Below are 20,012 nucleotides of genomic sequence, written 5' to 3'. Positions count from 1 at the left end.
GACTGGAGAATAGACCCTCTTAAGAATATAGGGGGTGGGCAGAGGAACGACTAGACCATGTGAAAAATGAACATAAGATTTTAGCTGCAGCTCATTGATTTTCAGCTTTGTATTCTTGTTATTAAAAAGTGCACCCAGCCATTCCATTGTTCCACCCATAACTTATGTTTTAGGTGCCTAGCTTTCACAGCTCCTAGCTTTCACAGCTCAACTTCTAACACTGAAAGGAAGAAACTCAGCTGAGCCACACTTCCCACACTTGTGCAATTAATTAGATCTTCTATGTGCCACATGTGAAATTGCAGAACACCAAGGTTGAAAATCTGGACTTCTGGCTTCCTTAACCATGCAGCCACATCTTATTTATTTATTTTCACAACACCTTTCTTGAGAGAATATGAAAATATATTGCACAAAACTTGTCAGAAAACGTTCACTCTGTGATCTCTGTGGTGTGTTTTTTGCTGATGTTGCTTTTCACAGTGATAGTGCATTAGTGGTGCATTTATCCTCAACCATCATTTTATTTTATTAGTTGTTCTGTCATGCATTATTGCCATCTGGAGGGACAAAAAATATGGTGTGTGTTAAGTTGTGGGTAGACACAGCAGACGATGCAGTGATTTCTCCAAAGCAGCTCTTTATTTGTAAGCTGGAACAGAACTGAACTGAAGGGTTCAGTCAGCCTGCTTATATAGAGCTCCAGTACAACGTAACTGTAACAATTTTCTAAAACTATCCAATCACTGAACGTCACTTTCGATCCCTTATTTGCATAACTATCTACAGTATCCCTCTGCTGGCCCAGGGTGAGAACTTCAGTACATAACAGTGTGAAAAGTAACAGAATTTTAGGAAGACACCATGGGACATGCCCCTCTTGCAAATGAAGCAGCGTGGTCCCCTAAGCCTTTTCAGGTACAAATGCTTCATCAGCCAATCTTGATCAATTCTTCATCAGTCAGACTTGTAAGAATTAATATGAGAAGGATGCAGTTCAATTTCTTAACAAGCCAATCTTACATGTAAACAAATACAAACGCTGTAGAAATATGCTGTGGATCAGTGCTCATATGGTACTGTAGTCACTGATCAGCATTGAACGAAACAGATTAGTTATCCGGAAACTCTGTTCTGGCGATATTTGATGACAGATTATGTATATATGGAACTTTTGAATTATTCTACCGCAACTGGTGAAGGTTTAGAGACTTTGGTTGTAATTTCTGATCATTTGTATTAGTCTATAAATAGTGTTTAGTGCCATTGTTATTGGCCATTGTGTTGTGTTATATTGTTCAGCTTGTCTATATTGCAACACAGGGGTCTGTTTATGGATTACCATTAAGAGAGTAGAGCACAGAAGGCTAACCCAAGCGCATGGTAGTTTCCCATTTTCAGGGTGATGGTTGTAATGTTTCACTGTAGAAAAGCGACCAAACAATTCAAGTCGTACTCTCTTGGGAGTCTGTAAAGTGTTGCAGTCCAACAACAGAGGAATCATGTCAGTCTGTCTGTCATATGTTTTGTCCATCAGACATGCATGTGGGAAAACAGGGGTCCACCTCTAGATGCTGCCAGCATTTGATGTGCCTGTAGCCTGATGAATGCTGATCACAAACAGGCTTAAAAAGGAAAGCAAAAGTTGGTTTCAGCCAAAGCCTCTTTAAAAGCCATGATGTGCAAAACACAGGAAGTCTGTGGTTAAGCAGTATGTGGAGCAAAACCTCCCCAAGCCCACAAGCTATTACATTAACTGTCTTTCATCCCTGATTCCAGTTTGCACCCTGTCACAGAATTGGTTTTCCTTGATGGCCTATGCTCCAGCCTTGTCTTAACAGAGAACCGAGCTGGGTCTCATTGCTTGAAACTTGGCATCTTGCTCAGTTCTGCGTAGGTCTGTGACTCAGAGCAAAAATTCCCTGTTCTTTTGTGCATTTCAAGTCAAGTGTATTACCAGAGCAGAGCAGGCTGCTTGCAAAGCCCTCCTCTGGACTGAGCCCATGCTGTCGGTCTCTCCACTACTGACATTCATCCAAATTCTGCTGTAACTGAGAATATATAGAAGTTATCAGGAGACTTGGAAGATGTAAATTTCAGCTGGCCTTCAAGATAATTAAAAATGACACTTTCTCAATGTGCTGGATATGTGATCAGAGAGCAGAATAGGGATGGCTGAACCAGACTCCAACCTAGGAAATGGCGCTGATAGGAAGGTCATGGAGTGGGGGCGAAGTCACAGACTTATACTCCTGGGAGAGAACCTGGACATTGGCCATCTAGGCCAGCTGGTTTATTGAGGATAGTGATTTACCTACAGACAAGATGAGTGGTGGCTGCTGTCATTGTATGGACTCCTAAGGGTTGCTGAGCACGTGTGTTTCATCCCAGTCCTCTCACATAAATATATGTATTTGAAGCAAATCATCACTTGCAAGACACATAGATTTCTGAGGTCAATAAAAAAAAAATCACCTCCAAAGTCATGAAAAGTCAAGCAACTGTTCAGCTGGGAGGGTCTGATTAAGATTCCAGAACGATTCCAACATATGTACTTCAGGGACATTAATTATCCTGCTCAGTATTAGGAATTACCTTTTTTATATATCATTTGCTCAGTGTTTCAGACCAAGGGTGGGGAACCTGCAGTCCTCCCCAAGGGGTTGGGCTACAGCTCCATTGGCCATTTTGGGGTGGCCACTTGTTCCCCATGTCTGACTTAAAACTCTTTAATGTGTTTGCTTCTTTAAAGCAGGGAGCTTATTAAATGTGTGCCTGACTTTGACTTCAGGGACACAGAATTGCTCGTGCTTGGTACCGTCTTTTGCCGAAAGTAAGACATCCCCCGAAAATAAGACCTACTTACAGTTTTGCCTCCACCAAAAATAAGACCTCCCTGATAATAAGGCCTCCCCCGAACATAAGGCCTCCATGGAATATAAGGCCCCCGAAGCTACCGTAAGAAATCTGACTCCTCTGGACTGTAGCGGCAGGCACCGCCACGCAGCTCACTGATTGGCCGCAGCGCAGCCGGAACTGTTCAGGCAGTGTGAGGTCTCTTTAAATCAGAGATCCTGCGCCGCCGCCAAGACAAGCTGCCACCTGCTGCTCACTCTGCCCTGATGGAGTCTGGCTGACTCACAATTAGACAATAAATGTGTACCGTATTCTTTTTCATGAAAAATAAGACAACTCCTGAAAATAAGACCTAGCGCATCTTTGGGAGCAAAAATGAATATAAGACACTGTCTTATTTTTGGGGAAACAGGGTAGCTCAGTATATACAGCCCAAGATGGGTGGAGTCGCTGCAGAGCTGTTAAGAAACAACAGTGAGGTTGCACCAATGGCGGCCCTTGGTGTCTCAGATTTCAGGGGTGCCCTGTGCAATGCTCAAGTCCAGTGCTCCCCGCACCTCTCACCTTCTATTGGACATAATAGTGGTTATGCTGTAGCACCCCAGAAGCTCTGTCCCCGATGCGACCGTACCAGTTGAGCATCCCTAGAGCCACCGCTGGGTTGCACAGTGGTTGAGAGTTAAGTGGGTGGGTAAATGGCTTGAGCATTTTGCTGTACTTAAAACACACCCTTGCTCACCCTGACTGATCCACTTGCCTGTACGCTCTGTGTCTTGTCGATTTTTTGGCTGTGTGTCATATTTAACAGCCCCTGGCCATTTTAGGCACTAAATAGATAAGTGATTTGGATCCCTCGACAACATCATTTCTCAACATGCAAATCTGGCTGTGTGCCCTTCGCATTTATACGCAACGTTGTAGAGGATCACATGAGCCACTGTGCTGCTTATTCTTTCTATAGGCACCCACCCACTTTGCCATCTGATTCTACTCATCTGAATTCAGGGCTGATCCAAGGAGATTTGGTGCCTGAGGCATAAAATCCAAGGGCTCCTCCTCACCCTTATGATAAACTTCTAATAATCACCCAGACGGGTGGTGGTGCACCACATTCTTCTGCTGCTTTAAACAACACATTAAAATTCAAATAGCATCATCTATACTCATTGTCTAAAACACTGTGATTGTTTTCCAACTGTGGTCATCATTTTGGTAATGCCTACAGGTTGTTCATCATCCCCAGTACATTTGCAAGATCTCTCTCTCTCTCTCTCCTCCATTGCACCTTCTGCTAGAATCATAGAATCATAGAATCATAGAGTTGGAAGAGACCACAAGGGCCATCGAGTCCAACCCCCTGCCAAGCAGGAAACACCATCAGAGCTCTCCTGACATATGGTTGTCAAGCCTCTGCTTAAAGACCTCCAAAGAAGGAGACTCCACCACACTCCTTGCTAGACTGCTCTCTACCCTCCCTTCCATCCTCAGGCAGTTTCCATCGACATGGCCCCTCATCTACCCATAGTGCCTCACCTTGTTTTTCTCACATGAAGGCAGATCAATAATAAGGATAATAATAATTCATTTATTTATTTATTTATACCCCACCCATCTGGCTGGGTTTCCCCAGCCACTCTGGGTAGCTTCCAACAAAATAATAAAATACAAATATTAAAAGATCAAATGGAAAGACGGACATTGTTACATTCAGCACAAGCGCTTCCAGTTGATGACCAACCATTTTGCAGAGATGAGCAGTGCAGGTCTAAGACTAGGGCAAGGGAACTTAGTCCCTTGTTCTGAGGTTCAAACTAGATGTGATGGTGCCAGCCATGTTTGTTCATGCTTCTGCCCTTGAGTATAAAGTGGGAATGGGTACCAAATGTTGCTCCAGGCTTCTCCTTGCCCACTGCCCCACATGCTGGCAAACTGGGATAAATGTGCCTGAAGAGGAGGATTCAGCTCTCCTCACCTGTGCATGTTGGCTATTTGCAGTTTAGTAGCGCTGCAGAGATCTTGCTGGGGAGACCATGCATTAAAAAGGGACTCAAAAATAACTTAAACAAGGTTTTAATAACAAAAAACTCCTTATACACTAAATACATCAACAACAAACCAGACGCAACCACCAACCCATCCCCCAGGGTAATGGGAGAGATAGGTGCTGCTCCTTATATACTATACAGTGGTACCTCGCAAGACAAATGCCTCGCAAGATGAAAAACGCGCAAGACGAAAGAGTTTTCCGTTTTTTGAGTCGTTCCGCAAGACAAATTTCCCTATGGGCTTGCTTCGCAAGACGAAACGTCTTGTGAGTTTGTTTCCTTTTTCTTAAAGCCGCTAAGCCGTTAATAGCCGCTAAACCACTAAGCCGCTAAGCCGTTAAGCCACTAATAGCCATGCTTCGCAAGAAGAAAAAACCGCAAGACGAAGAGACTCGCGGAACGGATTAATTTCGTCTTGCGAGGCACCACTGTACCCAATTGCTGACACAGCTTGATCAACACAACTCAGCAGCCCCTGCTATGTTTCACAGCTGTAAGACCGGGTCTCGTTATTTGCCCTGGCCCTTAAAGACATACACAACTTGTGAAATAACAATGAACCTTCACATTTTAAAGTGACCATTCAACAGTGCATCCCATTTGATGTTAAATCTAGTTTGATTTATCCATGGTCGAAGCACACGCGGCTGCCACCAGTATGTCCAGTTAGGTCCTCCGTGTAAAATGTACTCAAGGCTAGGTTAAGATCCTAGTCCTTAGGACATTTAATCTGGCATTGTAAACAGTCATAGTTGAGAGGAGAACATAAACCAAAATATTCAGGTTCAGGTCAGAATGAACTTGGCTTGTTTCAATAGATTCTTCGGTATGTGCTACTTTTCGCTCCTTAAACAGTGATACGATTCTTATCAGTGGAAGTTCACAATGACCTGATGACATTTGTGGATCTCTGGGATATGCCTGAAAACCTTGTGCTGTTCAAATCAGTGTCTCATACGGCCAATTCTGCTTCCCCTCTCTCTTGTTTTTACTATATACTATGTACATGCTCCCCACCCTCTAAACACACATTTCTGAATTATTTATTGCATATAGATTGGCATGAGAAATGACTGAGCAGAGACTGAAATGGGAACTTCTGAGTTAGCCTATGGCAAGTTGAATTTTGAAAGCAGCCATTGACTTTATAATAGAAGCAGAACAAGTATTTCGAAGAAAGAAAAATCACGTTCAGTGTAGATGTCGATTAGCTGTTTCACGTTGTGCCTGTGTGTTATAAATGTTATGCATTGTCCTGTGTGTCTGTACAGAATCAGAATTGGGAGAATTAAAGGGTGGCTTGCCCCCTTACGCTTTTCCATACAGAGATTATCCTTCAAGATTGTACAGAGGTTTGAATCCCCCAACCTTCAGAAGGGTCTAGAAAATGTGTTCCTCTTTGGAATTTCTAACGTACCATTTACAGGACCAGGAGGTGAGGCTGTTGCCTCAGGGTGGCAGATCCAGACTGTGTGTGTCCTCATGCATGTGCCCTGCCCACTGCCACCTGCCTCCTGCCTGGCAGACAGCAGCGGGTGAGTGGGTGCAGAAAGGAGAAAGGGAAGGAGCAGCTATCAGGGTTTGAGCCACTTTCAAGATTTTAGCCTTCTCTAGAGAACACAAAGGGACACAGGTGGCGCAAGGGACACGGGTGGCGCTGTGGGTTGAACCACAGAGCCTAGGACGTGCCAATCAGAAGGTCGGCGGTTCGAATCCCTGTGACAGGGTGAGCTCCCGTTGTTCGGTCCCTGCTCCTGCCAACCTAGTAGTTCGAAAACACGTCAAAGTGCAAGTAGATAAATAGGTACCACTCTGGCGGGAAGGTCAACGGCGTTTCCGTGCGCTGCCCTGGTTCGCCAGAAGCGGCTTAGTCATGCTGGCCACATGACCCGGAAGCTGTACGCTGGCTCCCTCGGCCAGTAAAGCGAGATGAGCGCCGCAACCCCAGAGTCAGTCACGACTGGACCTTTACCTTTACCTTTAGAGAACACAAGGGAACCTCCAACTTCATCTCCACATCCAAGTTTCCTGCATTGTGATAGAAAAGCTGAAGGGTTGTTTTTTGTAAGGCTTTCACCCATCTAAGCACAACCAGGACTAGACTGGCTTAGCTTCAGGAAAGGGGTGGCCTCAGGTGCATTCAGGCGATACGGCTTCATGTGCCTTGAAGAGACACTTCTCTCCCTTTCTCTCTCTTGTAAAGTACCATGTGCATAGCTGGTATAGTTGAAGTGACAGCAATCGGTGATGATGATATTATATAATAATATAGTAAATATAATAATAATATAGCTCTCTTGCAATGAGCACAACCAAGTCCATTGTGAAATTAAACACCATACTTAACTTCCTTAAGATTTTTTCTTCTTGTTGTTGTTGTTGTTTAGTCGTTTAGTCGTGTCTGACTCTTCGTGGCCCCATGGACCAGAGCACGCCAGGCACTCCTGTCTTCCACTGCCTCCCTCATGCTGGTAGCTTCAAGAACAGTGTCCAACCATCTCATCCTCTGTCGCCCCCTTCTCCTTGTGCCCTCCATCTTTCCCATCATCAGGGTCTTTTCCAGGGAGTCTTCTCTTCTCATGAGGTGGCCAAAGTATTGGAGCCTCAGCTTCAGGATCTGTCCTTCCAGTGAGCACTCAGGGCTGATTTCCTTCCGAATGGATAGGTGTGATCTTCTTGCAGTCCATGGGACTCTCAAGAGTCTCCTCCAGCACCAGAATTCAAAAGCATCAATTCTACAGAGATCAGCCTTCTTTATGGTCCAGCTCTCACTTCCATACATCACTACTGGGAAAACCATAGCTTTTACTATACGGACCTTTGTTGGCAAGGTGATGTCTCTACTTTTTAATATGCTGTCTAGGTTTGTCATTGCTTTTCTCCCAAGAAGCAGGTGTCTTTTAATTTCGCGGCTGCTGTCACCATCTGCAGTGATCATGGAGCCCAAGAAAGTAAAATCTCTTACTGCCTCCATTTCTTCCCCTTCTATTTGCCAGGAGGTGATGGGACCAGTGGCCATGATCTTCATTTTTTGATGTTGAGCTTCAAACCATATTTTGCACTCTCCTCTTTCAGCCTCATTAAAAGGTTCTTTAATTCCTCCTCACTTTCTGCCATCAAGGTTGTGTCATCTGCATATCTGAGGTTGTTGATATTTCTTCCGGCAATCTTAATTCTGGCTTGGGATTAATCCTGTCCAGGCTTTCACATGATGAATTCTGCATATAAGTTAAATAAGCAGGGAGACAATATACAGCCTTGTCATACTCCTTTCTTAAATAAAACCTATTATGGTTATCTTACCAACATGCCCTGCTTCTATAGCAAGCTCAGTACCAGTTATTGCAGACTAGAGCGTACAGCATTTGTAGAGTCTTTAACCATTAATCATAGTAAGAGGCAAAAGCTTCCAGCAGCCACTGTGAGATGACTGAGGTCTTATCTTGCAAGCATCCAAGAATGTTTTCACCTCTAAGATGTTGAAAGAGAAAGAGTGGAGGAGGAAGAAATAGACTTTACACCTCTGTGTCCCCTGCAGGGTCTTCATACCTTTGAGCTAAGGAAATGGCCAGAGAAGTGGTCCAATTTACACCTACAGAATCTAATTCATTAGCATGCTAATTGTCAGGCAAAATAGCATGCTAATGAAGTTAAGGTTCTGCAGGTAGTAAGGAACGGCCCACTGGATAAACTGCCAGCAAAACAAAAGCCTGGGAATTGAAGGAGGAAATATTTGAGTGAGAAAGTATCAGAAGCAATTTAGTAAAAACCCTGTTGTGATTGCATAATGGTATTTCTTGACTGATCCTTTATCTAATAGTAGAAGAAACATAACAATGAGGAAAAGTGCCAGAAGCAAAGCAGGGAGGATGGAGAAATGAGTGCAACTGGCACAACCTGCCTGTTTAGGTCACAAGCAAGTTTTAACTTATGCACCTAATATCTGCTGCTGTTTTTCTTGATCAACTACAGTAATATGTTTGGACCAAATCCAATTCTCATTTAAGACAAGAAGGAATTTAATTATGTTAATAAGTAGTGGGATTTGTGTACAGCTTACATTTTTGTCAAACTAGATCACCGGAGAACAAAAACAGAAAGTTATCAGCAGAAAGCGATTTCATTCAAAGCAGACAAATCCTGAAACTCTTTAAATCACTCGTCTTGTAAATATTGAGTTGCATAAATCTTTCTTGCAGCCATTTTTGTTCCATTTCAGTAGATCTGACAATATCTGAAGCAGCAATTGGGATGGGGAGGAGAAGGGGGCTGGTATTCAGCTAGATTTTACTCAGAGTAGACCTGTTTACATCAGTGGACATAACTTCATCATGTTCAATGAGTCTACGCTGAGTAAAACTTAGCTGAATACCACCTTGAGCAGGCTTCCTCAAACTTGGCCCTCCAGATGTTTTTGTCCTACAACTCCCATCATCCCTAGCTGGCAGGACCAGTGGTCAGGGATGATGGGAACTGTAGTCTCTCAAATCATCTGAAGGGCTGAGGTTGAGGAAGCCTGTCCTTGAGTATTCAACCTTCCCTCCATCACATACCATTTCCTCTATGAAAAATACTAAACTGTGGGATGGAGTTTTAATCCTTATCACCCTCCCCCCCCTCCCCTGGGGAGGAAATTTTTGTTTGCAGAAAATTTTAAGAGATGATTTTATTACCGTGTCTAGTTTGGTCCAAAGTCTCTAATTTTAATGCTCAGCTTATGAGTCTCCATTTTTAATTCTTTAGCCTCCTTTTCAGCGGTTTCTTTTCTCAACATGTCAAAAGAATGCTACATGGAGGGAAATGATATTCAAACTGTTCTTCCAGAAACGACCCTTGTCTAATTACAGCAAATGCTGGAGTACAGTTACAGTCACTAGGAGAAATAATTGGGGAAAGCATGGAGGAAGTCCGTGAATGATTTTGTGAACAGGTGGGCAATGTTTGTACAAGTCATGTTCACAGCATGCCTCCATCCTTAAAACGAGATCCTAGAAGATCAACAATAAGTCCCGTGATTCTTTAAAGGCATTCATAATTTGGGGCTCTTGCCTGGTTTGGTTCTGTTATAAACTTAGCATGGTTTAAAAAGGCCATATTTGTTTGTCCCCAAACTTGTCTTATCATTAGCATTTGAGTTTTCTCTTGGTATTGCTTGTGTCCTCGTGGTGCTAAAAAAAATCAAGATTAGATAATACAATGCATTGAAACTAATTAATTTATGGAAGTGGACTGAACTTGATTGAATTTGCATTGATTGAAACTGTGGCATTGCTGTGCTCTTCAGTTGCCTTTCATGGGTATTCTAACAGGCATTGATTGAAGAGCTATTTTTTTAAAAATGTAAAAGCTGAAAGATGACTAAAACCCCATGGTGAGAAATAGAAGAGCTCTGCTGGATCAGGCCATCTAGCGCCCATCTAGACCAGCATCTCCTTCTCACAGGGGCCAAACAGATGCCTGTGAGATAGCAGCAGAGCTGTCCCACTGTGGAATCCCTGCAACTGGTTCTCAGACTCATACTGCCCCCAAAGGTGGGTTTAGGGTACTGCTAGCAGTGCAGCCACCCTTGGCACACAGCCGAGGGCGCCTTCTCAAAGCCCAGTAAGCGCTTCATGAAGGAGGTGTGAAGGCTCTGACAGGGCCCGAGAGTTCTTTGGCCTCCTTCCCAAAGCCAGACAAGTGCTTACCGGGCTTTGGAAAGGAGGTAAGGAGCCTCTAGGAGAGCCTTGCCTCTCCTTCTCAGAGTCTGACTTAAGCCAGCACTGCAAGGGCCGGGCATCAAATGTTAGCCTTGCACAGGGTGGATTATTGCCAAGGTCTGTCCTGGCTGCCTCCAATAGCAGGGGCGTTGGGCTGTGGGTAAAGGTACAGGTAAAAGGACCCCTGACCATTAGGTCCAGTTGTGGATGACTCTGGGGTTGTGGTGCTCATCTCGCTTTATTGGCCGAGGGAGCTGGTGTACAGCTTCCGGGTCATGTGGCCAGCATGACTAAGCCGCTTCTGGTGAACCAGAGTAGTGCACGGAAACGCTGTTTACCTTCCCGCCGGAGCGGTACCTGTTTATCTACTTGCACTTTGATGTGCTTTCGAACTGCTAGGTTGGCAGCAGCAGGGACCGGGCAACAGGAGCTCACCCCGTCTCAGGGATTCAAACCACCAACCTTCTGATTGGCAAGTCCTAGGCTCTGTGGTTTAACTCATAGAGCCACCCATGTCCCTCAGGCTGGGGGTATCTGAGTTGAAATCCACAAACTCTTCTCATGCATTACTTGTGTGAATGGACAACATAGGTGACATGCACACTATGCATTTAAAGCACATGACTTTTCCCAAAGCATCCTGGGAACTGTACTTTGTTATGGTTGCTGGGGACCAATTTCTTAAGCTCTTTGGGGACCAAAGCACAGTTCTGGATTATTTTGAGGAAACCACGTGCTTTAAGTGGTAGTGGGAGTACTGTAGTTAATTTCTGTCTGCCTTCCTATTGAGATACCCCACGTGGTTTGGAATATAACAAGAGAGCTCTTTTAGGGTAGCACGACCAGTTCGGCCGCAGTGGGCACTGATGCTTCAGGGGTTGCTGCAACAACGATGTAGAATGGAGCGCAAGAGACCTGCGGGTGCGGGTAGTGTCAAGTTTGCCACAGATTATAAGACAACGTAGTAGAAAATGCAAGATGTAAATAAAATAATGAATTAAAAGCTAAAGCAGTATCAAGCATCACCGTTCCATAGTAACATCAATATTCTGACAAAGTCTGCTAAAATAAAGATTGTTTAGATTAGAGATAAGGTCTTTGTTCATCAAATTAATTGAAAGTTTCTTGTCTTTCATCCTGCAGAAATGTATGAATCCAACAATATAATCACTTTCCATGGACTGATCAATAGTTCCAGTTACCACACTTTCCTTTTGGATGAGGAGCGAAGTAGACTCTTCGTTGGAGCAAAGGATCACATATTTTCTTTCAACCTAGTCAACATCAAGGAATATCAAAAGGTACTTTTCAAGTTAGGTTTGATCTAGCTATATTACAGCCTTTCCCAAAATGGTGCCCTCCAGATGTTGTGGAACATGACTATTTGCTGGCTGGGGTTGAGCTGTATTCTAAAACAGCTGGAGGGGCAGATTTCTTCTGCATACAACCTATAAATTAAGAATGGATGGAAGTGCCTCCGAGTCCTCAGAGTGCATTTCCCTCAATGGTGAGTAACTACAGTCAGCTCCCACACGCCAGCAACTAGGAAAAAGATTTCCATATCTGTGAATACATTCATGAAGCCTAGAATTAAACACTGATTTTTGAAGTAAGTGATTCTTGCCTTGGACGCCCAACTCCCGTGTACAACCGCTGGCATGATACACAGGGCAAAGGAAATGTGTGATGGCAACATTGTTCTTTGTATATAGTAGAGCATAAAAATATTATCTTTTTGATCTTTTCTGACCTCCCTATGTACCTGTGTGGATAAGCCATATGCCAGCCTAGTCTCCTTCCACCTCTCCCCAAATCACCCTACCTGGATCCTAAATATGAATTTGTGCAAATATATCTCACAGCAGAATGACAAATTGCTTACCTGTTCCTCCTTTTTTGGGGGGCGGGGGATCTCATCTGTATAGCTTCCTCATTGTTATTCTTCATCTTCATGCTTGGCCAGAAGGAACTGAAGTGATAGAGCAGGTATACATTGGGAGTTTTCCTGCTCAATAGTAGACACAGGTGTGTCTTCTCTTTAGTTAAATAATTCCAAAGATGTCTGGCCATCTTGTGAACCACTTGTATGACTATCAGGTATCAGTCACAGCTAAACAATCTATTTTACCATCCTTATTGTAGGCATAGGCAAACTCCGGTGGTCAGGGATAATGGGAATTGTAGTCCCAAACATCTGGAGTTTGCCTACGCCTGCCTCATTGGCTTAGCCCTCGTTTGGAGCATCTGCTAAACAAAATATGAATGACAAGGGCTGATTCTCAGACTAGTGGATCATTCTTGTGGCTTTAATAGTTGCACAAGTTGCTAATCATGTTCACAGAATCTTAGAGTTGGAAGGTGCCCCTAGGGTCATCTATTCCAACCCCCTATAATGCTGGAATCTCAGCTAAAGTATCCGTGACACATGGGTATCCAGCATGCATTAGTCAGCATATCAGTTCCATTCCTGGAGATTTTGTGTGTGGCAAGGAAGCCGTTTTCAATTGTTGTGGCCCTCATTTGGAACCTCCAGAATGCAAAAATATTGTCAGTAGCCCCACAGCACAATATGTTTATTTGGAAGTAAATCCCATGGGTGAGTACAATGGGGCTTTCACTGTAGTATGCTTAAGAATTTGGCCCTACAGTGCAATCCTATATGCATGTCTATTCAGAAGCCTTAATATTAGGATTAGCTCAAGAAAACTGCAACCTCTTGGCTTAAAACAGCTAATTTTTGAGAACCCTCTTCTAAATATTCCTTATTACACAAGACCAGGGTGATGAAAAGAGCAGATTACGTAAAGGGATCATGAGCCCTCGTTCCATTTCTCCCTTCCTTGACACCAGGCACTTCCATGTAATATGTTCCTTCTGTTAATAAACCATAATCGATGGGGCACTAATAGACACATGATGGATGGGTAGAGAGCACTTTTCTTATGATGGAAGACCTGGCTTTTACTTGAAGTTGCAGATTTAAATTGGAAGCTGATGCACGTTTCAGCAGTACACTTTGGTGCATATGTGATCCCCCCCCCCTTAACATAAAAAAGACATCCATCATTTAATATATTTTAATGAGCCCTTCAGCCTATGCTAAAATGCAGCTTAAATACAGCAATTGTATGTCATTTCAGTCAAGAACTGAAATGTGTGTGTTTGTGTGAGAGAGAGTTACAGAATCTATAAATGAACCTTATTACAATAGAAGCATAGTTTCAATGTTGGGGTGTTATTTCTGACTTGGTGTGACCTTTGACCTGTTTGCTTTCAGGAATGATGGCAATAAATACATCAGTCTTTTACTCTGAAGTAACTCAGGGTATTCATCTGTATTCTCTGAGGATCAAGATGAAGGCAGAGCTGGGAAACCATAGAGGAAACTGATTATTTATTTGGATGTTCTGTGGAATTCACAGTGCAATGCAGAAAACATCTGGAATGATTAAAAAGAGACATCATGCTGCTATGGGAGGGGAGGAACCCTGTTCTTCTAAGTTGTGAGAACCGGTGGTAAATTCACACATGAGCTGTGAGCCACATCTCTTCGCGTACAACTTGTAGTTTTTTATCATGGTTAGACAAATTCACAGAGCGTATGTTTACTGATGGACATAGATAGAATACCAGATGTTGGGGACAAAGGACCTTCAAAGGACCTTTGATTAGGGCTTTCTCTTTGCATCTAGTTGGCAACTGTTGGAAAGAGGCTTCTGTGGAGGTTTGGTCTGATTCTGTAGGCATCGTTCAAATCAAGGCTCCATCTAGTTCAGAATGTCTTCTACTGCCACACCAACTTTTGTCCCTGTTTGGCACAGCTGGGCACACCTGAGACATGTTCTTTCCGGGAAGATTGTTGCTTTTGTTGCTTTGCCTTTAGTGCAAAGGGAAAGGAGACCACAAAATTGCGGTGCATGTTTTTTTAGTACCAGAGTGGGATTTGGGCAGCATCAGAAAGCCTATTCTAGGGTTTTGTTTCTAGGTTATTTATTAAGGAACTATTAAGGAAACAACAACAATAATCTTGCCAGTTTCACTCTCCACCCTTGCTCAGTCATTTGTGAATCTCACAGTGAAACCGCTGAGGTATCAAAGACCCTTGGAATGAAATGGGATGGGCTTGCAACTTCTCTGTCCCATCCTCCCAGAAATAATGGCTGTACATCTCTCATGCAGTGGGTGGCGCTGTGGGTTAAACCACAGAGCCTAGGACTTGCCGATCAGAAGGTCGGCGGTTCGAATCCCCGCGACGGGGTGAGCTCCCGTTGCTCAGTCCCTGCTCCTTCCAACCTAGCAGTACAAAAGCACGTCAAAGTGCAAGTAGATAAATAGGTACCACTCCAGCAGGAAGGTAAACGGCATTTCCGTGTGCTGCTCTGGTTCTCCAGAAGCAGCTTAGTCATGCTGGCCACATGACCCGGAAGCTGTACGTCGGCTCCCTCGGCCAATAAAGCGAGATGAGTGCCGCAACCCCAGAGTCAGTCACGACTGGACCTAATGGTCAGGGGTCCCTATACCTTTACCTTTTATCTCTCATGCAACAGATGGGATGGTACAAGGATGTGTTAAGTTTGTAAAAGCTAGAAGGCATTGGGGGGAGGAAGCCATGTGTTAACTTCCCCGTGTTGGAATTGTTGTTCTGCAGGGAGAGGGCTCTCTCTCTCCTTCCCCCGCTAGTGCTGCTCTTTTGATACCATGCATCAAACCAGAAGTTGATCCTTTGACACACAGCCCTAAACTTTCCATTCCACTTGGTCCTTCATGCAAAGTCAAGATACCTCATGCATTGCAAAATACCTCAGTCTGTGTTTGCTGATGGTGCACAAATCCTGGTCAGTATTTTTTGGGGGGGTTTTGACAGTGCAGGTGCCACAGGAATGATGTACATCAAATGCATGTGCAACTGTTCATCAAGAACTTCCTATGGCTGGAAGGGTTTTTTTAAAGAACAACAACAACCCAACAACACACAATAACCTGCTTAGTACTTTATGTGCGTGTGAGGTGATGATTGGAAGCCTGGAGAAAGGGGAAGGTCTGTGTATAAACAAAACAGGCACTTTCAGGCATACACCACACACTGGGGCGCATGGGATACCATAGATGTAAATGTGGAAATGGGCAAATGGTGTAATATCCAGAATTCTGATAAAAGTGGAATGAGAAGGAAAAGAAATCAGCAGAATATTTTAATGACTAACAGCTATCTACATGCCTATGCTCTGTGAATTTGTGTAATCCTTTTAAAACCATCTAAGCCACATTTTGTGGCAGTGTGAGATGCCCGTTCCTTTCCTTCTTGAAACACGCATCCAGCCAATGTGGATAATGATACAGACCTGTATCCCAATTTGCTGCATGTGTGTAAGGCTCCTTGTGCAGGTGGATCCCTTAGCTGGATCAGAAGACTTTATATTTTCCAACTCAGAGTTCATTCATTCTGCTTCTCTCACCCACCTTCCTATTCACCAGTCTCAGCACTTCTTTAGCCAGGAATCAAAGCACAAGCTTTCGAGAGAGTCTCTTCTCATGGAATTTTCAACCTCATTTCATAGGTTTACAAGAGGCTATTGTTCGTATTCAAGCATTTTATCAGACATATTCAAGCTCATAAAAAATCCAGACTGAAGCTCTGAACTTTGTATATTCCCCCTCCTAATTTTGCCTTAATCTGCCATATTTTTCTAAATAAACCTTCTCCTGCTTTGTCAGGAAACTGTTTTAAAACAAAGGTTACGATCCAGTCATGTTCCCATTCATATTGCATTATCTGAGGCTCCCAACTGAATCTTAGCCCGGCATTATTGGAAGATCATGTTTTATTCTATAGGCAATTCCTAAAAGCTTTTTGAAATACATGAATAATTCACTATGAGGGTCTTTGGGCTTTTGCTGTAGAAGACGAAATGGATGTTCCAGAAGAACTAATAATGAACGCAATCTGAGGTTGAGATTGTGAATCTCAGTAGAATTATTGGCACCAAAGCCATGGGTCAGGATGAGCATCCGAATGGCCTTAGTGCATCTGCTCCTCTTGCTGAACATCCATTTTCCAGAGGCGACCAATCGTATGCCTCTGGGAGTCTGCAGGCAGGGTCTGGGGGTAATGGCTGACTCTTATTTGTTCCAGTAGCTGAGATCCCTTCTGAACATGGAAAAGCCATTAAACAACCAGGGACAGGCCCACCCAGGGACAGAATTCAGGGCCTCACAGCCTTCCTGTTTGTTTTAAATGGTGGACCACCCTACCTAATTACTATTGTCTTGTATTTAAGCTTTGTTAGGTTAACAGAAAACAAAAGAAATATTTAGAAACATAACTTTCAGTTTGTTATATGTCTATAGTATGGTGATCTGCCTATATACAGTCTCTAATATACACAGCATTAATTCAGCAGGCTTCAGAACTCTTCCGTTTTTTTGTTGACTGTTCTGGTTCCCCTTTTTAGCCTCGGAGGTTAATGGTGAACGATATGATGGCAAAGAGCCACAATTCAGCATAATGTTGGGGTGCCTCAGCTACCTGCCCCTTGAGGTAGAGTTCTACCTTGGGGTGACCACGAGACATGGGATGACAAGCTGGCCTGGGGTTTGCTGCTTCTGACATAGTGCTCCGGTTTCTGATTTGAAATCTGGTTTGAAATATATTTACATGACTCCAGGGCCTTCGCTTTAGATGAAAGCCAGCAGAAAACAAAGAGAAATGACAGCATGTGCAGTGATATTTTCTGCTGTACAACAGCAATCGCAATCTGATACGGAGAAATACTGATATCGCTAATGCATAAGAAAAGTGTGAGGGAGAGAGAGAGAGATCGTAGGTGACCGGCATTTGGGGGACATTATGCACAATTCTCAATTGCTGGAGCATGAAATGCCCTAAAGTGATTTTTATGTTACATCTTTAGATTGTTTGGCCTGTGTCTCATACCCGGAGGGACGAATGCCAGTGGGCCGGAAAAGATATTCTGGTAAGTACAAATCTGCCTCGCTCTTTTCTCCTGTCCTTTGTAAAGCTAGTCAATATTTCATGAACTCTCATCTTTTTAAATTTTAAAGCTTGTGATTCTCTCCCCCCCCCCTTTTACACTTTTATTTAAGAATTGCTTCATTGTGCTAGGTTTGTGTAAAGGCAGGGTTTTTTTTCTTTCTTCCCATGTAAACCTGTGAAGGTAGGCTTACATATAAGGGAATGAGCATATAATTGTCCCCTTATTTAAGGAATCTAAAAAGTTTGACCTCATTTCTGTAATGACTGAGGCCCTCAATCTGCAGGGTGTGCTGAATAGACAGACCATTGTGAATGCAATAAACCTCATTAATGTCAAGAAGTTTCCAGGAAGGCCTCAGGGGTTCTTCCCTGACAGGAACACATTGATGCCTAAGTGATGTTAATTCCCCCCTTCCCATTGTGATTTTTTTTTCCTAAAAAAAGAAGAAAGAAAATGAAAACAGTTATTTTAGGCCTTCATTTTCTTACCACCACTCTTTCCCCTCCCCCATTTCCTCATCCCTTCCATATGATCTATTGGAGAGAAACCTGGTTGCAAATTGTAGGAGTATTGAGTGGAAAAAAAGATGTGGGACATTTACTAACCATACGGAAAATGAATACATTCCATATAGGCCAAAAGGGAAATCACAGTGTTTGCAATAGCTGAAGGGAGAACGGAGCTAAAATATTCACTAAAATTCACTGAAATATTCATAATGTCAACCGCTGGAGGTCCGCATCCCAGTAGTGTCTCAGGTCATAAGGGAAAATGGGTTCACTACCCTTAACCTGGTCTCCACTGAACGATGGCCTCTCTCCATATATTCTCTTATTTAAAAAGAGAGGGGGGGTTAAAATAACAGAGGAATTTTAACAGGACTAAGACAGAGGAAGAGGTTTTTAAAATTGCCCAAGTTGAAGCTGGAGAACAAAATGTTTACGTTCAATTCCATGCCATCACACACTTAGTCTTTATGACATATGGGCTGCATCCAACAATGTTGCTCAACTGATGGTAAGTCAGAATAGGAAGAGACGCCGTTTGTTGCGATTATTGCGCCTTCCTCTGTAGCTCTATGAAGGTAAAGGTAAAGGTAAAGGTACCCCTGCCCGTACGGGACAGTCTTGACAGACTCTGGGGTTGTGCGCCCATCTCACTCAAGAGGCCAGGGGCCAGCGCTGTCCAGAGACACTTCCGGGTCACGTGGCCAGCGTGACAAAGCTGCATCTGGCGAGCCAGAGCCACACACGGAAACGCCGTTTACCTTCCCGCTGGTAAGCGGTCCCTATTTATCTACTTGCACCCGGAGGTGCTTTCGAACTGCTAGGTTGGCAGGCGCTGGGACCGAGCAGCGGGAGCGCACCCTGCCGCAGGGATTCGAACCGCCGACCTTTCGATCGGCAAGTCCTAGGCGCTGAGGCTTTAACCCACAGCGCCACCTGCGTCCCTAGCTCTATGAAGACTCACACCCAAATATGCTCTGGGGGCCCCTCAGTCCTCTGAAGCAGATTTGGAGTGAGGGGTTTTGGAAGCTGTTGGGAAGAGGGGGAGATCACCAAAAATTGCTTCCCTTTCTGGTCCGCTGATGGAGATCTTGCCATCCGCTGAATGGCACCATTGTATACTGTCTGTCATCTTCAACATGTTTCTACTGTTGCAGTTGCCATAAAAATCTAGTCAAGTCAGGTGATGCTTTTTATTGGGCTAGCTAGACTTTAGAAATGCTAGAAATGAACTCTACTTCAACCATAGGGTTTTCAAGGGGGAAGCAAAATACGGTGATAGTTTTTCAAAATCACTGAAGACAGTTTTGGGAATTACTTTGTATGTGCTCTTTTCTTTTGGCACAACTTCAGAAACCCATATAGATGATCAAGGAAATCTCAGTGGGCTTTCATTAAGGAGAGAATACCGTACATGTGTGTGTGTTTGTTTGTTTGTGTGTGTGTGTGTGTGTGTGTATGTTTCATATTAGTACCAGCATATCCTTATCAGGATAGCAGATATTGCACTCTTGTGATTGCCTAGAACTTTATAAATCAAGTTCTTTACTTTTTTATATAGCCATTTTTATTTTAAACTATGTGATTATTAATCTCAAGGCACAACCAATTCCATCATACTGAAAATTCAAATTCCCTAGCAATAGGCCAGCTGCAACAGCTGCACTGCTTATATGAAATGAATATTAACTGTATACAAACCCCACCGGTCACCTCAAACATGACCTGACACTAAAGGTTTCTTTTGTAAATGTATTGGATTGTAGGCTGTATTTTCACTCTGCTGGAGTCCAAATGGTTCTTTCTACGCTTCAGTGTCAATCACACAGGACCATGAAACTGATATAGTCTGAGGTCTTGACATGTAGCAAGCCAGGATTGTACTGCAGATTGATAACTAGGGAGAATCAC

The 20,012-nt window shown here is 43.6% G+C and overlaps 1 protein-coding gene across 1 annotated transcript in view; it reads left to right on the top strand.

Annotated features, from left to right (window-relative positions):
- SEMA3A (semaphorin 3A) overlaps nt 1-20,012 on the top strand; it is a 193,278-nt gene that overhangs the window by 54,492 nt on the left and 118,774 nt on the right. The window contains exons 2-3 of the mRNA XM_083738745.1: nt 11,744-11,901; nt 17,512-17,574. Coding sequence (XP_083594871.1) covers nt 11,744-11,901; nt 17,512-17,574 — 221 coding nt within the window. The remainder of the gene's footprint in view (nt 1-11,743; nt 11,902-17,511; nt 17,575-20,012) is intronic.

Source organism: Podarcis gaigeae (genome assembly GCF_964106915.1).
Source record: "Podarcis gaigeae genome assembly, chromosome: 5".
NCBI lineage: Eukaryota > Metazoa > Chordata > Lepidosauria > Squamata > Lacertidae > Podarcis > Podarcis gaigeae.
Note: the sequence above shows the minus strand (reverse complement) of the source record. Positions and strands in the feature narration are given on the sequence as shown.